Raw genomic sequence first — 13,762 nt, forward strand, 5'->3', positions numbered from 1 at the left:
ATAAATCTGTACTAGTCCTGTGTTGTCCTACAGTGTTACGATCACAACAAAAGCTGTGACTTGGGATTTCCTATCACAAGCAGTCTTTCGTTTTAATAATTTTAAGCATGAAAATAATAAAAAAATTAACAAAACCAAGCTTACTGAAATCAAATGATAAAATCTTCACTATCTTTTATCTTACATGATTATAAAGATGGAATACAGAAATTTCGTTATCGTACGGAAGTGATTGATACTAAGTTCTCACAAGATGCACTTTCATATTACGTGACGCGACATCGCAGTTGCGACAGTTGTGCAATTGTGCGATTGTCGCAGATGGGCGATGCGATGCCGCCGCGATTTGGCACCAAGCACAATACGTTATGAACATAGCTACTTACTTAGGAATGTGCGGTAGTGGTATATCCGATGATTGTTAATGTACTGGTGATTCTTGGCGCCGAAATAAAACGAAGATCAAGAATACAAAAAATTGTGTTTTCGGCTTTATTTTTTAATTATTGACAATTAAAAATATCCCTGCACGTGAGCAATACTCCTTACACGAACGAAAGGAGGTCGGTCTAAGCGAGGGGCGATCCTCACTTCGAGCGGCATATGAGCGGCAGCTCGTATAAGTTGTACAGAAGAAGATCATGGTATTCAGAGAAGTAAACAACCTGTGCTTTAGCCTGTTTAGTCCCCAGATTTAAATCCCCTCGACTTTTACTACTGGGGACACATAAAGATGCGATACGGCAAAATTTTAAGGGAAGAAGGCTCTGTGTTTGCAAAAGAACGGGGGACATATCGAACATCTATTGTAATTTGTTGTATATTTTGTGGACATGTACGGTCAGAGCAATCGCGGTGCGTGTGTGATTTTGCTGTAGACACTCGCGGAGGCGAGGGATTAGAGGAAACATTAATTCTCTCTACTTGGACAGTTTTCGATATGCTTTTATCGATTTCCACGAGTAAGCAGGTTTAATGTTCAATCTACCATTTATTTTGCAAAACGTCGCGTCGACTTGTTTATGTCTCTGAATACCATGATATCTTTTGCTACAACTTGTACGAGGTAAGCTGCCGCTCATGTGTCGTTCGGAGGATCGTTCCTCGCTCAGGCTGATCTTTCGTTCGTGTAAGGACGTTTGCTCGTGTGCAGGGATATTCTTAATTGTCAATAACTGAAAAACAAAGTCGAAAACGCAATTTTTTTATTCTTGATTGTTGTTTCATTTCGGTGTTAATCAATTGTGTAAAATCAGTAGCCGAACATCCTTACGTAATCGTACAGCCCACGAAACGCGTAGCGGTATTCTTATGTTTACGTTGTCTTTGTCTTTTATACATTAAATTTGACAAATTAATGTTAAAATATCTATCAAAGTAATAGTCTGTCGTTAAATGCCTTCATACCTTTTTGTAGAGAATTTCCAGCTGAGTCGATCAATGTTATAAAAAATATATAGTGCCATTTAAAAAACTCAAGGTCTCCTTGATATCTCAGAAAATATAATTATATAAAAAAATAAAATTGCATTCCTCCGATGAATCCCTTGAAATGCAACACAATCTATTTAAGACGTTTTTCGATAAAACAAACCAACCGATAGGTAACAAGTTATTTTAGATTTTATGATAATATTATACTACATACTACGATAGTAGTACGTATTATATACATACTTCTTATTTTGTCATTGACTCACCCTATATTTAATAAGTTCAAAATGGATTTGTATAGTTAATGATTGCAGTAGAAAGACATAATAAGTACATTATTATCGATCTTTTGATTTTAATGGAATCAAGAACAAATATTTTTTTAAATATAAAATTGCTAAAAGTAAACAAAATTTTAACTCCCGCCAAAGGTATAATTATTATTATCGTATTTTCCTGTTAGGCACTGAATTATTTTCTATAACTAATAAGAATTGCCACTGTATTTTGTACATTAATTTTAATGATGTATTTGCAAGAAATTCCTCAGAAAATAAGCTTAGGTATAACACCCTAAAGTCGAATACATACATGCTCTATTTTGATAGCATCTCATATGCACGAAGAGTTTGGTGTTGGATGCTACGCAAAATTATGCAGAACGGCGTTAAATGTTCGTGTTTAATATCGCCATGTACGGACGGAACTCTCGTTTCGTTGGTGAGTTGTTACCAGTTTGCCGTTCAACTCGATTATATGTAGTTGCTCTTGTTGTGGCGAGTTTGCGTAGTATAATCGGTCTTCCTCTCCACGAAAGCCCGTTCGTGAGGAAAGTTCACCGTAACGTTTGTCTTAGTTTGATCTGTACTCTACTCAAGTCTGTCCTGCGTAGTACGTTGAACAATGCCGTGTGTGTAAAACAATGTCATCTTAATCTTCGAATCGATATCGTTCGTTTGGCTGATAATCTAACTATGGAAACAATTGAAACCTACAGAAGATCATGATAAGGCATATTATTTTTACATTTTTTTCAAAAGAATAATTGTATAATTTATTTTACATGAAGATTATGGAAGAAAAACATGATAACTACATTTTTGCTGATTTTTTGATTCCAATGCTCATTTTAGAATTAAACAGAAGGATTTTAATACGACAATTGGAAACGGAAACATTCTGTTAAGTCTAAAGAGGAAGTCTAGAGTAAATCTTTCAAAAATAGTTGATTAGTTGATGAAATTTTGTGGAAATAGATATGCACATTTAGTATAATTATTAAGACAAGCAATATTTTAATATACTCAGTATTTTAATAGTACGAGTATGAAAATATGTTTATAATTTTGAAAAGTACGAAGGAAGATATATTTGCAACAAAAACCAAATATATAAAAAGACAACTTTGGTAACGCGGGATTGTTTGAAAACGTATTGAATTTTAATACTGCTTCCATATAAAAAAATAGGAAATATCATTTATTATATGTTTTCATGTAAACTCCATATATCATTCTTACAGCTTTCAAAACTCAATATATGTACTAGATTAATTTCAAATTATGAAAATTGATCGTCTCCTTGATTTCACGGTTAAATATGTATTTTTTCATTTTTATGATTATTTTAAAATTATCGATTGTTATAATTTATAATGTTAGGTATACATTTGATTGTTTACGACACTTAATAAATCTGTGATTTATTTTTCGAAAGCTAAAATATCGATAAATTTCGTTCTAAAATAAATTACTCTATGAATTTCTTCTTGAAAAAATCAACATAGCCGCTGATTGCTGGAGTCTTTGTCATCGTATCATTTTCATATACATGCATACGACATATTTTTAATGTCTTATTTATTCCTAAATTTAATACTTATAATATTCCTATGAATCGAAATATACGTAAAGATTTGAGAAAAATACAAATATTTTTGAATCAAAACTCGTGCATAATAATTTTGCAAATTTGATATATTTAAAAGGTTCGTATAAAAGAAAAAGAGATTGGTAGCAGCGTAATTGGCACTCCGAGTGCAAAGGATTGTTAATTATAAGCTAACTCGGGTGTCCTTGCAGAATCAATGTTCATTTAATGTGTATTATTGCTCCGTTACGAGTTACGAGCCGGGGCTTCGGCAGCGCGAGAGGCCGGCAAGAGTATTTTGGGGCTTTGGGAATACGGTTGCGGTGTGTTAGCATTAACACTAGCAGGTATGTATATAGACGAACCTGGCGCGAGGTCAGCGAGTCAGCCGCAAGAGGTTGAAAGTTGGAATTGCGTGAACGAACGCGATGCGAAATTGGCGAATCATTGAGACAGGCGGCGTATGGAAACTATTTAACTCAATGCGGAATCGGGGAGCCACTGGATTAGAAAGATTCTCTTTTGGATCGAGACGCGCGAATGAATCTGATGCGAAATCAGAGAATCGCAGGCAATGTTAGTAAAAGTTTCGTAACTAGATTAATAAGAATTGACTCGAGCAGTAATGTCACATCTTGTAGATAAGTTCAATTATGTTATAGTTGTAGAAAACTGTAGAGAACACAACTATATCTATTGCAAATAAAACATTGTTACAAGTATGTATGTGTCGCGGATAAACGAGCATAATGTGTATTACCTTAAAGTTTAGTCGCACGGTTTTGACGCATTGGCAATGTCTTAAGATTTAAAATTAAGAACGGTTTCAAAGTGATATCAAACTCAATTTAAACTGATTCGCAAATTCTGGCGGGGAAATCCGACGATCGATTGGAAGGGAATTTTAGCCCGATCTCACTATACGACTATACTGACTGTTAAAAACGTGACGCGAAGTAGCACGATGATACTTTTCATGACGTTTTCTCTGTTCTGTCCGAGGAGTGTGATTTATTCAGCTCCTTATATACCATGAAAAATCTCAAAATTTTCGTGGTAGAGGTTGGACAATTTATCGTATACATATGGAAACCGCAACACGTCAAGAGTTCTGGGAACGACACCCCCGGATGTATCGTACACGCCTTGCTTTTTATCTATAAAGTACAACCGCTGCTGTTGTTTCTTCATTGTTTAGATTTAGATAAATGTTTAACAGAAAGACATTTCTGTTTCCTGAGTGCGCTTCAAGGAATTTGAAAAGTGCAGCAGGAGACAAGATATCTCCATCTATAACAGCTCTATCTTATTATTTATATTAATTGATATCAACTGTTGTTTTTATCAATATCCATCAACTCTATACGGTTGCCTAATAACATCAGAGGATAAGAGTAGATTAAAGATGTTCATTACAAATATATCTTATACATCCTACAATAATTTAAAAGTACATTTATTGTTTTGTTCCAAATAAATAATGATTTATCTCGAAAAGTTTCAGAAACCATCCCGAAAGAGTGAATTTTTGATCTGGCCCTCCTTTTGGAATTTTTTCAACATGTAAATTGAAAGTTGTTCTGAATTGTTCTACTTCTAAAGTATTATTTCGCTATTATATCTAGTTTAAGAAATAATATGAAAAGCTGTATTTATAATAGAATGGATATTTCTCTACATTGTAACAAAAATAATACAGTAAAGGGAACTGAGAACAACCCAGAACAAAAATTTGAGCTAGCATAAGTATAAATATATAAGTAAGGCCGACTGTTTTACTCTTGCATCGACGCTGCCTCCAGGCGATATTTTATCAATTTTCTCGGAAATGAAAGTGGGTCGGAATCGACAATAAAATATTGATATTCTTATTTTTTCGGACGGTACACGTGTTTGCTAGTGAGATTGATTTGTAAAAGAAAATACGAAAAAAGCTTCCAATTTTTTTATCTATGGTAACTAATGGAGATGAAACTTGGATCGAAGAAACAAAGATATTTTTCCGATTAGTTATTATGCAGATCATGTATAAAAGAAGATTAACATTTTGAGAAACGTCTTCCTATACATATAACTGCTGTGACGTCCTCTTTAGTTTTCGAGATATTCATAAAAATATTTATGACACCTTTTACCTTGGTGCTAGGTTCATGTGTGGATATGATTATATTATACATGTGCGTGTGACGCGATGTGTTTATACGTCTCTCGTTTCAATTTGTAAAGACAGGTAGAGAGGAAAAAAATACAATTTATTTTTGTAGTAGCTCATCTATTCGGAAGTATATATATTGTACAACTATATATGCCAGTAAATGACAAATTTTCTTTCTTTGATATTTGGGTTAGATAATTGAGTTTCTTCATAAAAGGAACTATTACAACTGTAATGTTTTTCGAATAAATGTTCATTTATATTCATAATTTTGGATAACAAAATATCTATAATAAGATATTCTATAGCGCTTATCGTTTAATCAGTTTAATATAATGAAACCAAATTTCGTTTTTAATTGTAATGTACGTCAGGCATATATAAAATAAATATAATTACTAGCGTAAATAGGTGCAAACAATAAAGAGCAGTTAAATAAAATTTTCAACCCCAGTATCTCCCTGACTTCACCCGCACCACGTATATTACCACATTTTTCTCATATCTTCAAAGAAACGAGTTGGGACTCTCTTTTCTCTCTCTCTCTCTCTCGCTCTTTCTAAAATACCTTTCGTGGTCCCTCGATGAGAGGATTAAAAATTCTTCGCTAGACCATACTATACTAAAACAGATCCGCACGAGGTTTGAATTTACAGAGGTGGTTCCATACGAATCGCTCTGGCCATAGGAAGGGTCCATAGTCCATAACGGATCTCGTGGGCGCGCAAAAAACGCTGTATGGGGCTTGGCATGTTGTGAATCCCATACAGGTGGTGTATATTTCCTCGAGTTTCGTGGGACTCTACGATCTGTGTCCGTTGCGGCGAAAGAGGTGGTCTCGGTCCGCGAGACCATTCGCTGTGGGCGTGCACTAATGACTTGAATTAAACTTGTTTCGTCAGGTCGTACCACCTCTCCGAAATCATGTGTTCTGTTGATCCACGAAAAGATATTGTACACGTGATTATATATTTCCGCGAATCGACTGAATTTCTCGATTGCCTCGTTTTCACTTTTCTTTTTATTCTCGTAGCTTAGATTAGGATATGACGGATATGATACGAAATGGAGAATTTCGTTCATTTTTATCTCTGTTAATGTATTAGAAATTATTATATGATTCAATTGATAAAAATTGAAATTCTTCATAAACGGATACTAAATTATATAATAAAAACTTTAAATTACCGAACGAATATTAGTGTAATGTTAATATTTGTTTGCCACATAATATATTCTGCTATAATATCGCTAGTAATAATAAGCTTATAGTTAATACAACATTAAATTCCAATTAAAAAATTCCAATTAATTACAATTTTTATTCGTAAGACCTTTTTTTCACTTTGTGCGATTTATAGAAAAAATAATTCTTTGGCATAGCAAAAACATTGAATAATTGATTACAATTGCATATTTATAAGGCAGGAGTTAAGATATACTTTTATTTTATTCGAAGTAAAATTTTTCCAAATTTCCCGAATTTGTTTGAATTCTATTAAGATCATACACATTGTATTAACATTCATACTCGCGTGTACATATTACATACTCTTGAATTATTAACCGTTTCATGCTCCATGTTGCGTGTACCCAATTGTATCTACTCTGATAATTAATTTTTAATTTTAGTATACTGTATCTTGTATAGGAAAATATCAGAAGGGTTTTGTTTTTATTATTAATAACTGATAGCTTAAAGTTTCTCCATAGTCCTGAAAAAATGATGTGTCATTAATTAAAAAAGTAATGTACTATCAACTGCCATTTTGATAGTATCTAATCAAAGAGAAATCAAATATTTTGCGATTGGACTATCGTATGTCATATATTAAATGCTAATCATAAAGTATACATAAAATTTTGGGAAAGGAAACCTTGAAATCCCAGTGATGGTGAACTTGTCTTGATATTTGTTACTACAATATGTATGTACATGTTTCGACATACAGCTAGACAGGTTCGAGTGAAAAAAGAAGGTACATGGTACGATCGAAATGACGTGCGTCATCAGTCATCAAGCACGTGATAAATTACCGAGCAGATAATGCTTCCATCGTTTTTCTTAGTAAATCGAGTTGCACTCGAAGCGACGTTTTTTTAGCTTGCCCAACTTATTACGAGGAATTTAAATTCGAGTTCATTTAAATTTAAATAGTTGCGTAAATACCTTTGAATCTTATGTTTTCTGCCAGAGAATATCGTAAAATATATCTGAATATATTTGAATATCATACATGCAAAAAGAATTGTTACGCTTTTAATATCAATTTAAAAAATTGCAAGCATTGAAATATGTCGCGATATGCGGGAGATTTAAAAGAATAAATTTATGTAACGCACCGTTCGAAAATAACGAAGTTACGTTACCCTATACCGTATTCGATCCTTATCACGTTAGATTATTTTATCTTATTAATCGTTTTATTATTATATGAATAAGAATGACGAAAGATGTATTTAAATATCAAGTAATCGCATTAGTAATCATATCCGATTATTACCATATGAAATGTCACCTTATAAAATAAAACATTAGTTGTACGCTGTTAATTGTAAGTTTCTTATCTTCTAAATCATATATATATATCATATATATATGTAAGATCATAATCTGGGGATAATTCAGGGATCGATTCTGTAGTCTGAAAATCGAGTTTTTATTATGAAGTAAATAATAAAATACAAAAATAAACAACAATTAGTATGCGTCTATAACAATAAATAACAATAATTATCTAAACGGGAAATAACAAGTCTTTAGTGCAATGTTTACCTGAAAATCGAGAATCGATTTTCAATGTCCTGAGCTACCGATCTTTCTTCTTCAGTCTTTAAAATCTTAAATAACTATTCTGTAGCCTTGTCTGTCTCTAATGTAACTCTCTGTCCGTCCGTTCGGGAAAAACGTGCTTCTTAAAAATGGTCATCCGTAAAACAAAAGAAGATCGGTCTGCCCGTGAAACACAGCCTGTCGTGCTACCCGTAAAACAAAAAGAATCCCTATCCTACATGAACTCTAGGGAGTTTACATATATATTTGATTATATTATTTATATATATATATATATATATATATATATATATATATATATATAATTAAAGTAAAATATTTTGTCTGGTTATTTGTAAGATTTGTAAGAGTTCAGAAATATCTTCCAAATAATTGGTGGATTACAAGGATGCTTAGGTAGAATAAGAAGTATCCTTAACATTGCCCAATTATCCGAACACTAAATTTATATTTACAGAAATATTCATGCCATTTTCTCCTTTAAATTCACATAACTAAATTACACAAATATTCTGTTTACGCGTTAATGTCGGTATAACAAAGTTTGATATCTTTGTTATAAATTTTCTTGGCATTGAATATGTATGCTTCATAGTAGAAGGAAGAGTATGAACCATACCTATGTGTGATTCTTCTCATTTAATGTAGTGGATGATAATTCACCAGCACGATAAAAGAAAATTTAATGGGTGATAATAGCGCACCAAATTCAAACTTCAAACAAATGACATTTCATATGCATCGAATACGTGATATTCGATGACATTCAACTGGTTTACCATTGTCGATAAAATTTCTTTCTTTTTTTCATTTTTCAGGACTGTTGAAGTGTTATTGCGATATTTGCACGGATACCAATCACACGTGCGAAACCGATGGTTATTGCTTTGCTAGCACCAGCTTGGAGAATGATATGACCACATATGCCCGGAGGTAACGTATTTGCATGTGTATTTAGCCACGACAGTAATTTCTCACTGACCAAAAAAATTAAATTCTCTTTAATCGTCGATATGTCGTTTTCAGTCGACAAAGGTTAATCTTTCGAACGATCCATTTGTTTCTATTGTTTACGGAAACGATGATTTCGTTCGAAGATCGTGTTGATTTTTTAATTCTTCGATATTTCGACAATCATGAATAAACTATTTACATGTTTCTATTAAAATTGAATTATATTACATTTATATTGAATTGGAACATGTAAATGACAATTCAAACGATTTACGTACGTATAAATATTACGTTTACGAAATATAATGGGTTGTAATATATAATACATATATAAAAGTTATCTACTATACACAACGACATAAGTTACAAATTACATTACTATCCAACATCTGTGAGAAACATTTAAGATACTTTTTCTGGATATGAATATTATGTGTTATACAATATATTTTTTTATAATATACGACATAATACGACTATCATGATTATACAATTGGCAAAATTTTAAACAAATCTAAAAATGTACATACAAATCACGAAAGATTTACTTATTGTATGTTTGCAATAAATGTCTTATAACTTCTATATACAGAGTGGTTCACAAATTGGTTACCAAGATGTTTGAGCTCATAGTTTAACAAATAAAATGTTTCGAGTAAAAGTTGTGTCTTTTTGTATCTTGCTTTTCCATGTTTATTTTGTATCTTTTCAGTAGTACCATATATTCTTTTTATCATGTCTTCTATCTATAGTTTTCATTAGTTTTGGAATATCAATGTTACTTATGTATCTGCGATGAAATAGTAAGTGGCAAGTCAAAAACGAATCAAATTAGTATCGAATGAAATGAATTCGTTTTCTAAGGTAGTATAAAGATATGGCAAGAGAAATATATGGTTCTATTCAGAAAAGTACTAAGTACAGAATGATTTTTGTTTTTTATGAAGAAAATGATATTTTTGAATTTTTTTTTTACATCAGTAAGTTCCTCATTTGACGCCAATGAACATTTACTCGAAACACTGTGCTATTTAATCTACTAAGTTCATTAAGTTCAAATATTCTAGATTACGAGGAATATCTCGTGTAATATCGCAATATTACACGAATTGTTTTGAATTGTCATTTATATGTTTAATAATTGAACGTAGTACCACTACCGTTAAATTTCTACATTGAAACGGACTGTGCGATAAATTTCGTAACAATGGCAAATCATGACATTAGGGGATGAACAATATCGATGTTCATATCAGGGACCAGTAATTAATTTTACTACATCTATGGACGTAAAACAACATTCGCTTCGCATAATCGCGTTATCTGAAATAAATAGAAGCAATATCTGTTCGCGATAATCGCGGCAAACAATGTGCTTTCCCAACTCGAGTATCCGGCAAAAGTGATTTTTTAACTAAATTCCAGCGTTAATTGGACGTTATTGAGGAATAAATTATGGACAGAGTAATAAAACGAGCGATCAAGCAGCGCGGTGTACCGGTGAAGCTTGTCGGTAATGCGTTCCTTTCGTGAAACGCACCGCGTAAAATAAAACAAATTAAATACATAAATATATTTATAAATATATAAAAGATTATCATTATCCTTCTTACATATGTAGATGTTTCATTGCCAGTTTTAAATCACGCCCGTTTTCTCGAATTCGATATAACGAATTCGCCGTGAAATATTTCCGGATTTGCTATCAGAGCTAATAATTGTTTGATTTTTAAAGTAGCTTAAAAAATTTCAGTTTTAATAGCATGTAATAGCGTGATAATTTACAAAATGGAATCTTTTTAAATTATATTTAAGTATATTTTGGCGTAGACTAAATTTTTTTTTAATACAATATTGTTTTTAAGTAAAGTTACTTCATTTACGAGAATTTGATATTTCTACTTATGGTCATTAATCCTTTTAATTTCTGATTATTTATGTACGTGAAACATAAATCAAACGATTTGACTTATGTTAGACATCATAATGTCGACTAACTTAAACGATTGACAAATTGAAATTAATATAACGAGCTTGATTTTTTCTTTGAATTTGAAATACCTAATCGTAGGTAGGTACAATAAATACTAGATTAATTATCGAAAAATTTGAGTATCGAAAGTGATTCGAGCAGATATGAGAAAGTAAAAACTTCGATATTAAAAAATCCCAATATACAAACTCAAAATCTTCGACTTGCTAAACAAATTCCATTAAAAAAACCAAATACTCAAAAGTTGCAATATTCGACCGAAAATTTTAATATTAAAGAACATTATTATTCGAAACATTAAATATTCAAGAATTTGAAGAGTCAAACTCCAACTTGTTTCTTACGACGTATTAAATCAAAAGTAGTCGAATCCAGAATATTTTTTTAGGCGCCTTCAAATCTGTAATAAGTCAACAATTATTCCAATAAAAAACTATTAGAGCGTATTTGAAAAAAAAAGAACAGATTCCATTGATTATAATTAATTGCCCGTTTCAATATTTTCAATTCAATGATTTTCCAAAACAACTGAAAATTCCATTATAAAGACTCGATTCCTCAACACACGAAGCTGTCGAAACAATACGGGGTCCGACCGAATAACATGTAAAAACGGGTACGACGTGATTTCTTACGTGAAAATAAGAAAAGAATATAGAATACAATATTTTCACTTTCGACTTAGTTTCCGAGAAAGTCGAGTTTGAAAATTTATCGAGTATATTTGAACATGACTAATTCCGCAACGGACAGGACTAAATAATCGCCAGAAGATTATTCTATGTGTGAAGACAAGTCGAAAATGTAGAATAAGATTTTTTCACCAGACACTGCGTTTCCGAGAAAAAAAATTTGAAAATTTATCATACGCGTGTACTAGGCTGATTCTTAACTAGACACGTCCAAATTCTATTTTCTCGAAAATGAAATCTTAAAAGAAACAATTTTATTCTACATTTTTGACTTATTTACACACGTAGAACGGCCTCCTGTTGATTATGTATTTAGTCCCGTTCAGTTCGAAATTAACCATGTTCAAGTATGCTTAATAAATTTTCAAATTCGACTTTGTCGAAAATTAAGTCGAGAATGAGAAAATGTTGTTCTATATTTTGCCTTATTTTTACACAAGGAATTACACGCCCGCTTTTACATGTTATTCGGTCGAATCCTGTATATATTCTGGCTCATTCTGAATACTCGGACAGCTCTGATTTCCCAAGTTGGTTCGATCATGTTCATCGGGAAAGCAAATTCAACGATCCCGTTCTCTTACGTCACGATTACGATCGATTCCCTCGTTGTAATTTCCAGGAACGTTTAACCGCCTTTTTCAGTTAGCCCTGCCAAGGCATGATTAGCGTCTATTTTGGCAGTTTCAACGCGACGGAAACGAATTATTGTTGTCGGCCGGTGGTCGCGTTGGTAACGCTTCAACGTAGCCGTTCTCGCGATTTTTGATTCTCGTCGCTGTGAAAATACGAACCAAACGGAAGTGGAAAGGTCTCGTGAAAACACCCAATAGTACCTATCATCTGCAATCTATGTTCTGCACCTCACTTTTTTTCAGTTGATTTTTTTGTTCTCAATTAACGCGTGGGGGTAGCCATGAATTTAGCCCTAGGGAAATTCTAGCAGACTGAACAATAGGTATTTATTATTTATAATTTATATTATGTAATCCTCTATAACCGGATAAAATTATGGTTAACTATTATTTCTAACTCTTTTGACAAGAATAGCAACTATACATAATTATATATATACATATATAATTTATAATATAATATGTATGTGCTATTGTTAAAGATATCATATCATATCATCGTATATATACATATGTATATAGTACTGATATCTTTAACAATAATTCGAAATTACGTATTTTGAAGATTATAACGCGCTCCCACTATAGCTGTTTTTTATTCAAATTATTTGTCTGACTTTCTACTTTTACAGTAGAATTGTTCTGAGAATTGTTAGATCAGAAAGTATCGCGTATATTTCTATCTTCTTCCTTAATATAGTATATCGTAATATATAATAAGAATATGAAATAATTAGACCGTGGATGTTTATGTAAATTTCACACTCTTACCAAACAAAGAAGAATAATAACAAAAAAATGTAAGTTAACATTTATAACCAGTAAGTCTTTCGCTTTGCACATTTTCTATTGTATTTATATTTTATTTTGTATCGTATACACTTTTGCCATTTTTCAATATTTGATAAATGCATTAAATCCAGACATACTCGTAGTTGGGAATTTCGGATATTTTATAAAAAGCAAAGATGGTTGTTGCTGTTTCTAAGGCGTTATATTTCTTCATTGGTAAGAGATCGTTAATCGATTCCATTTTTATCTCTGTTACAAAAAGGTAGATTCCAATGATTCTCGGAGCAAATAGTACAAACTTCATTAACTAACTCACAAAATCACTGACTCTGTAAACTGTAAACGGCGAAGCATTGTTTATTATCGATGAAGATAACCACCTGATAACGGCGTAAGGCGTAAAATTGTTTATTATGTATTAGATAATATAAAGAATGAAATATG

The 13,762-nt window shown here is 32.0% G+C and overlaps 1 protein-coding gene across 7 annotated transcripts in view; it reads left to right on the forward strand.

The window, feature by feature from the left end:
• Window positions 1-13,762, forward strand: part of LOC100643263 (TGF-beta receptor type-1) — a 68,478-nt gene that overhangs the window by 11,797 nt on the left and 42,919 nt on the right. For all 7 annotated transcript variants that reach the window (XM_048406421.1, XM_048406424.1, XM_048406419.1 and 4 more), the window contains exon 2: window positions 9,071-9,185. In XM_048406421.1, the coding sequence (XP_048262378.1) occupies window positions 9,071-9,185 (115 nt within the window). The remainder of the gene's footprint in view (window positions 1-9,070; window positions 9,186-13,762) is intronic.

The sequence above is a fragment of the Bombus terrestris genome, chromosome 6, assembly GCF_910591885.1.
Source record: "Bombus terrestris chromosome 6, iyBomTerr1.2, whole genome shotgun sequence".
NCBI lineage: Eukaryota > Metazoa > Arthropoda > Insecta > Hymenoptera > Apidae > Bombus > Bombus terrestris.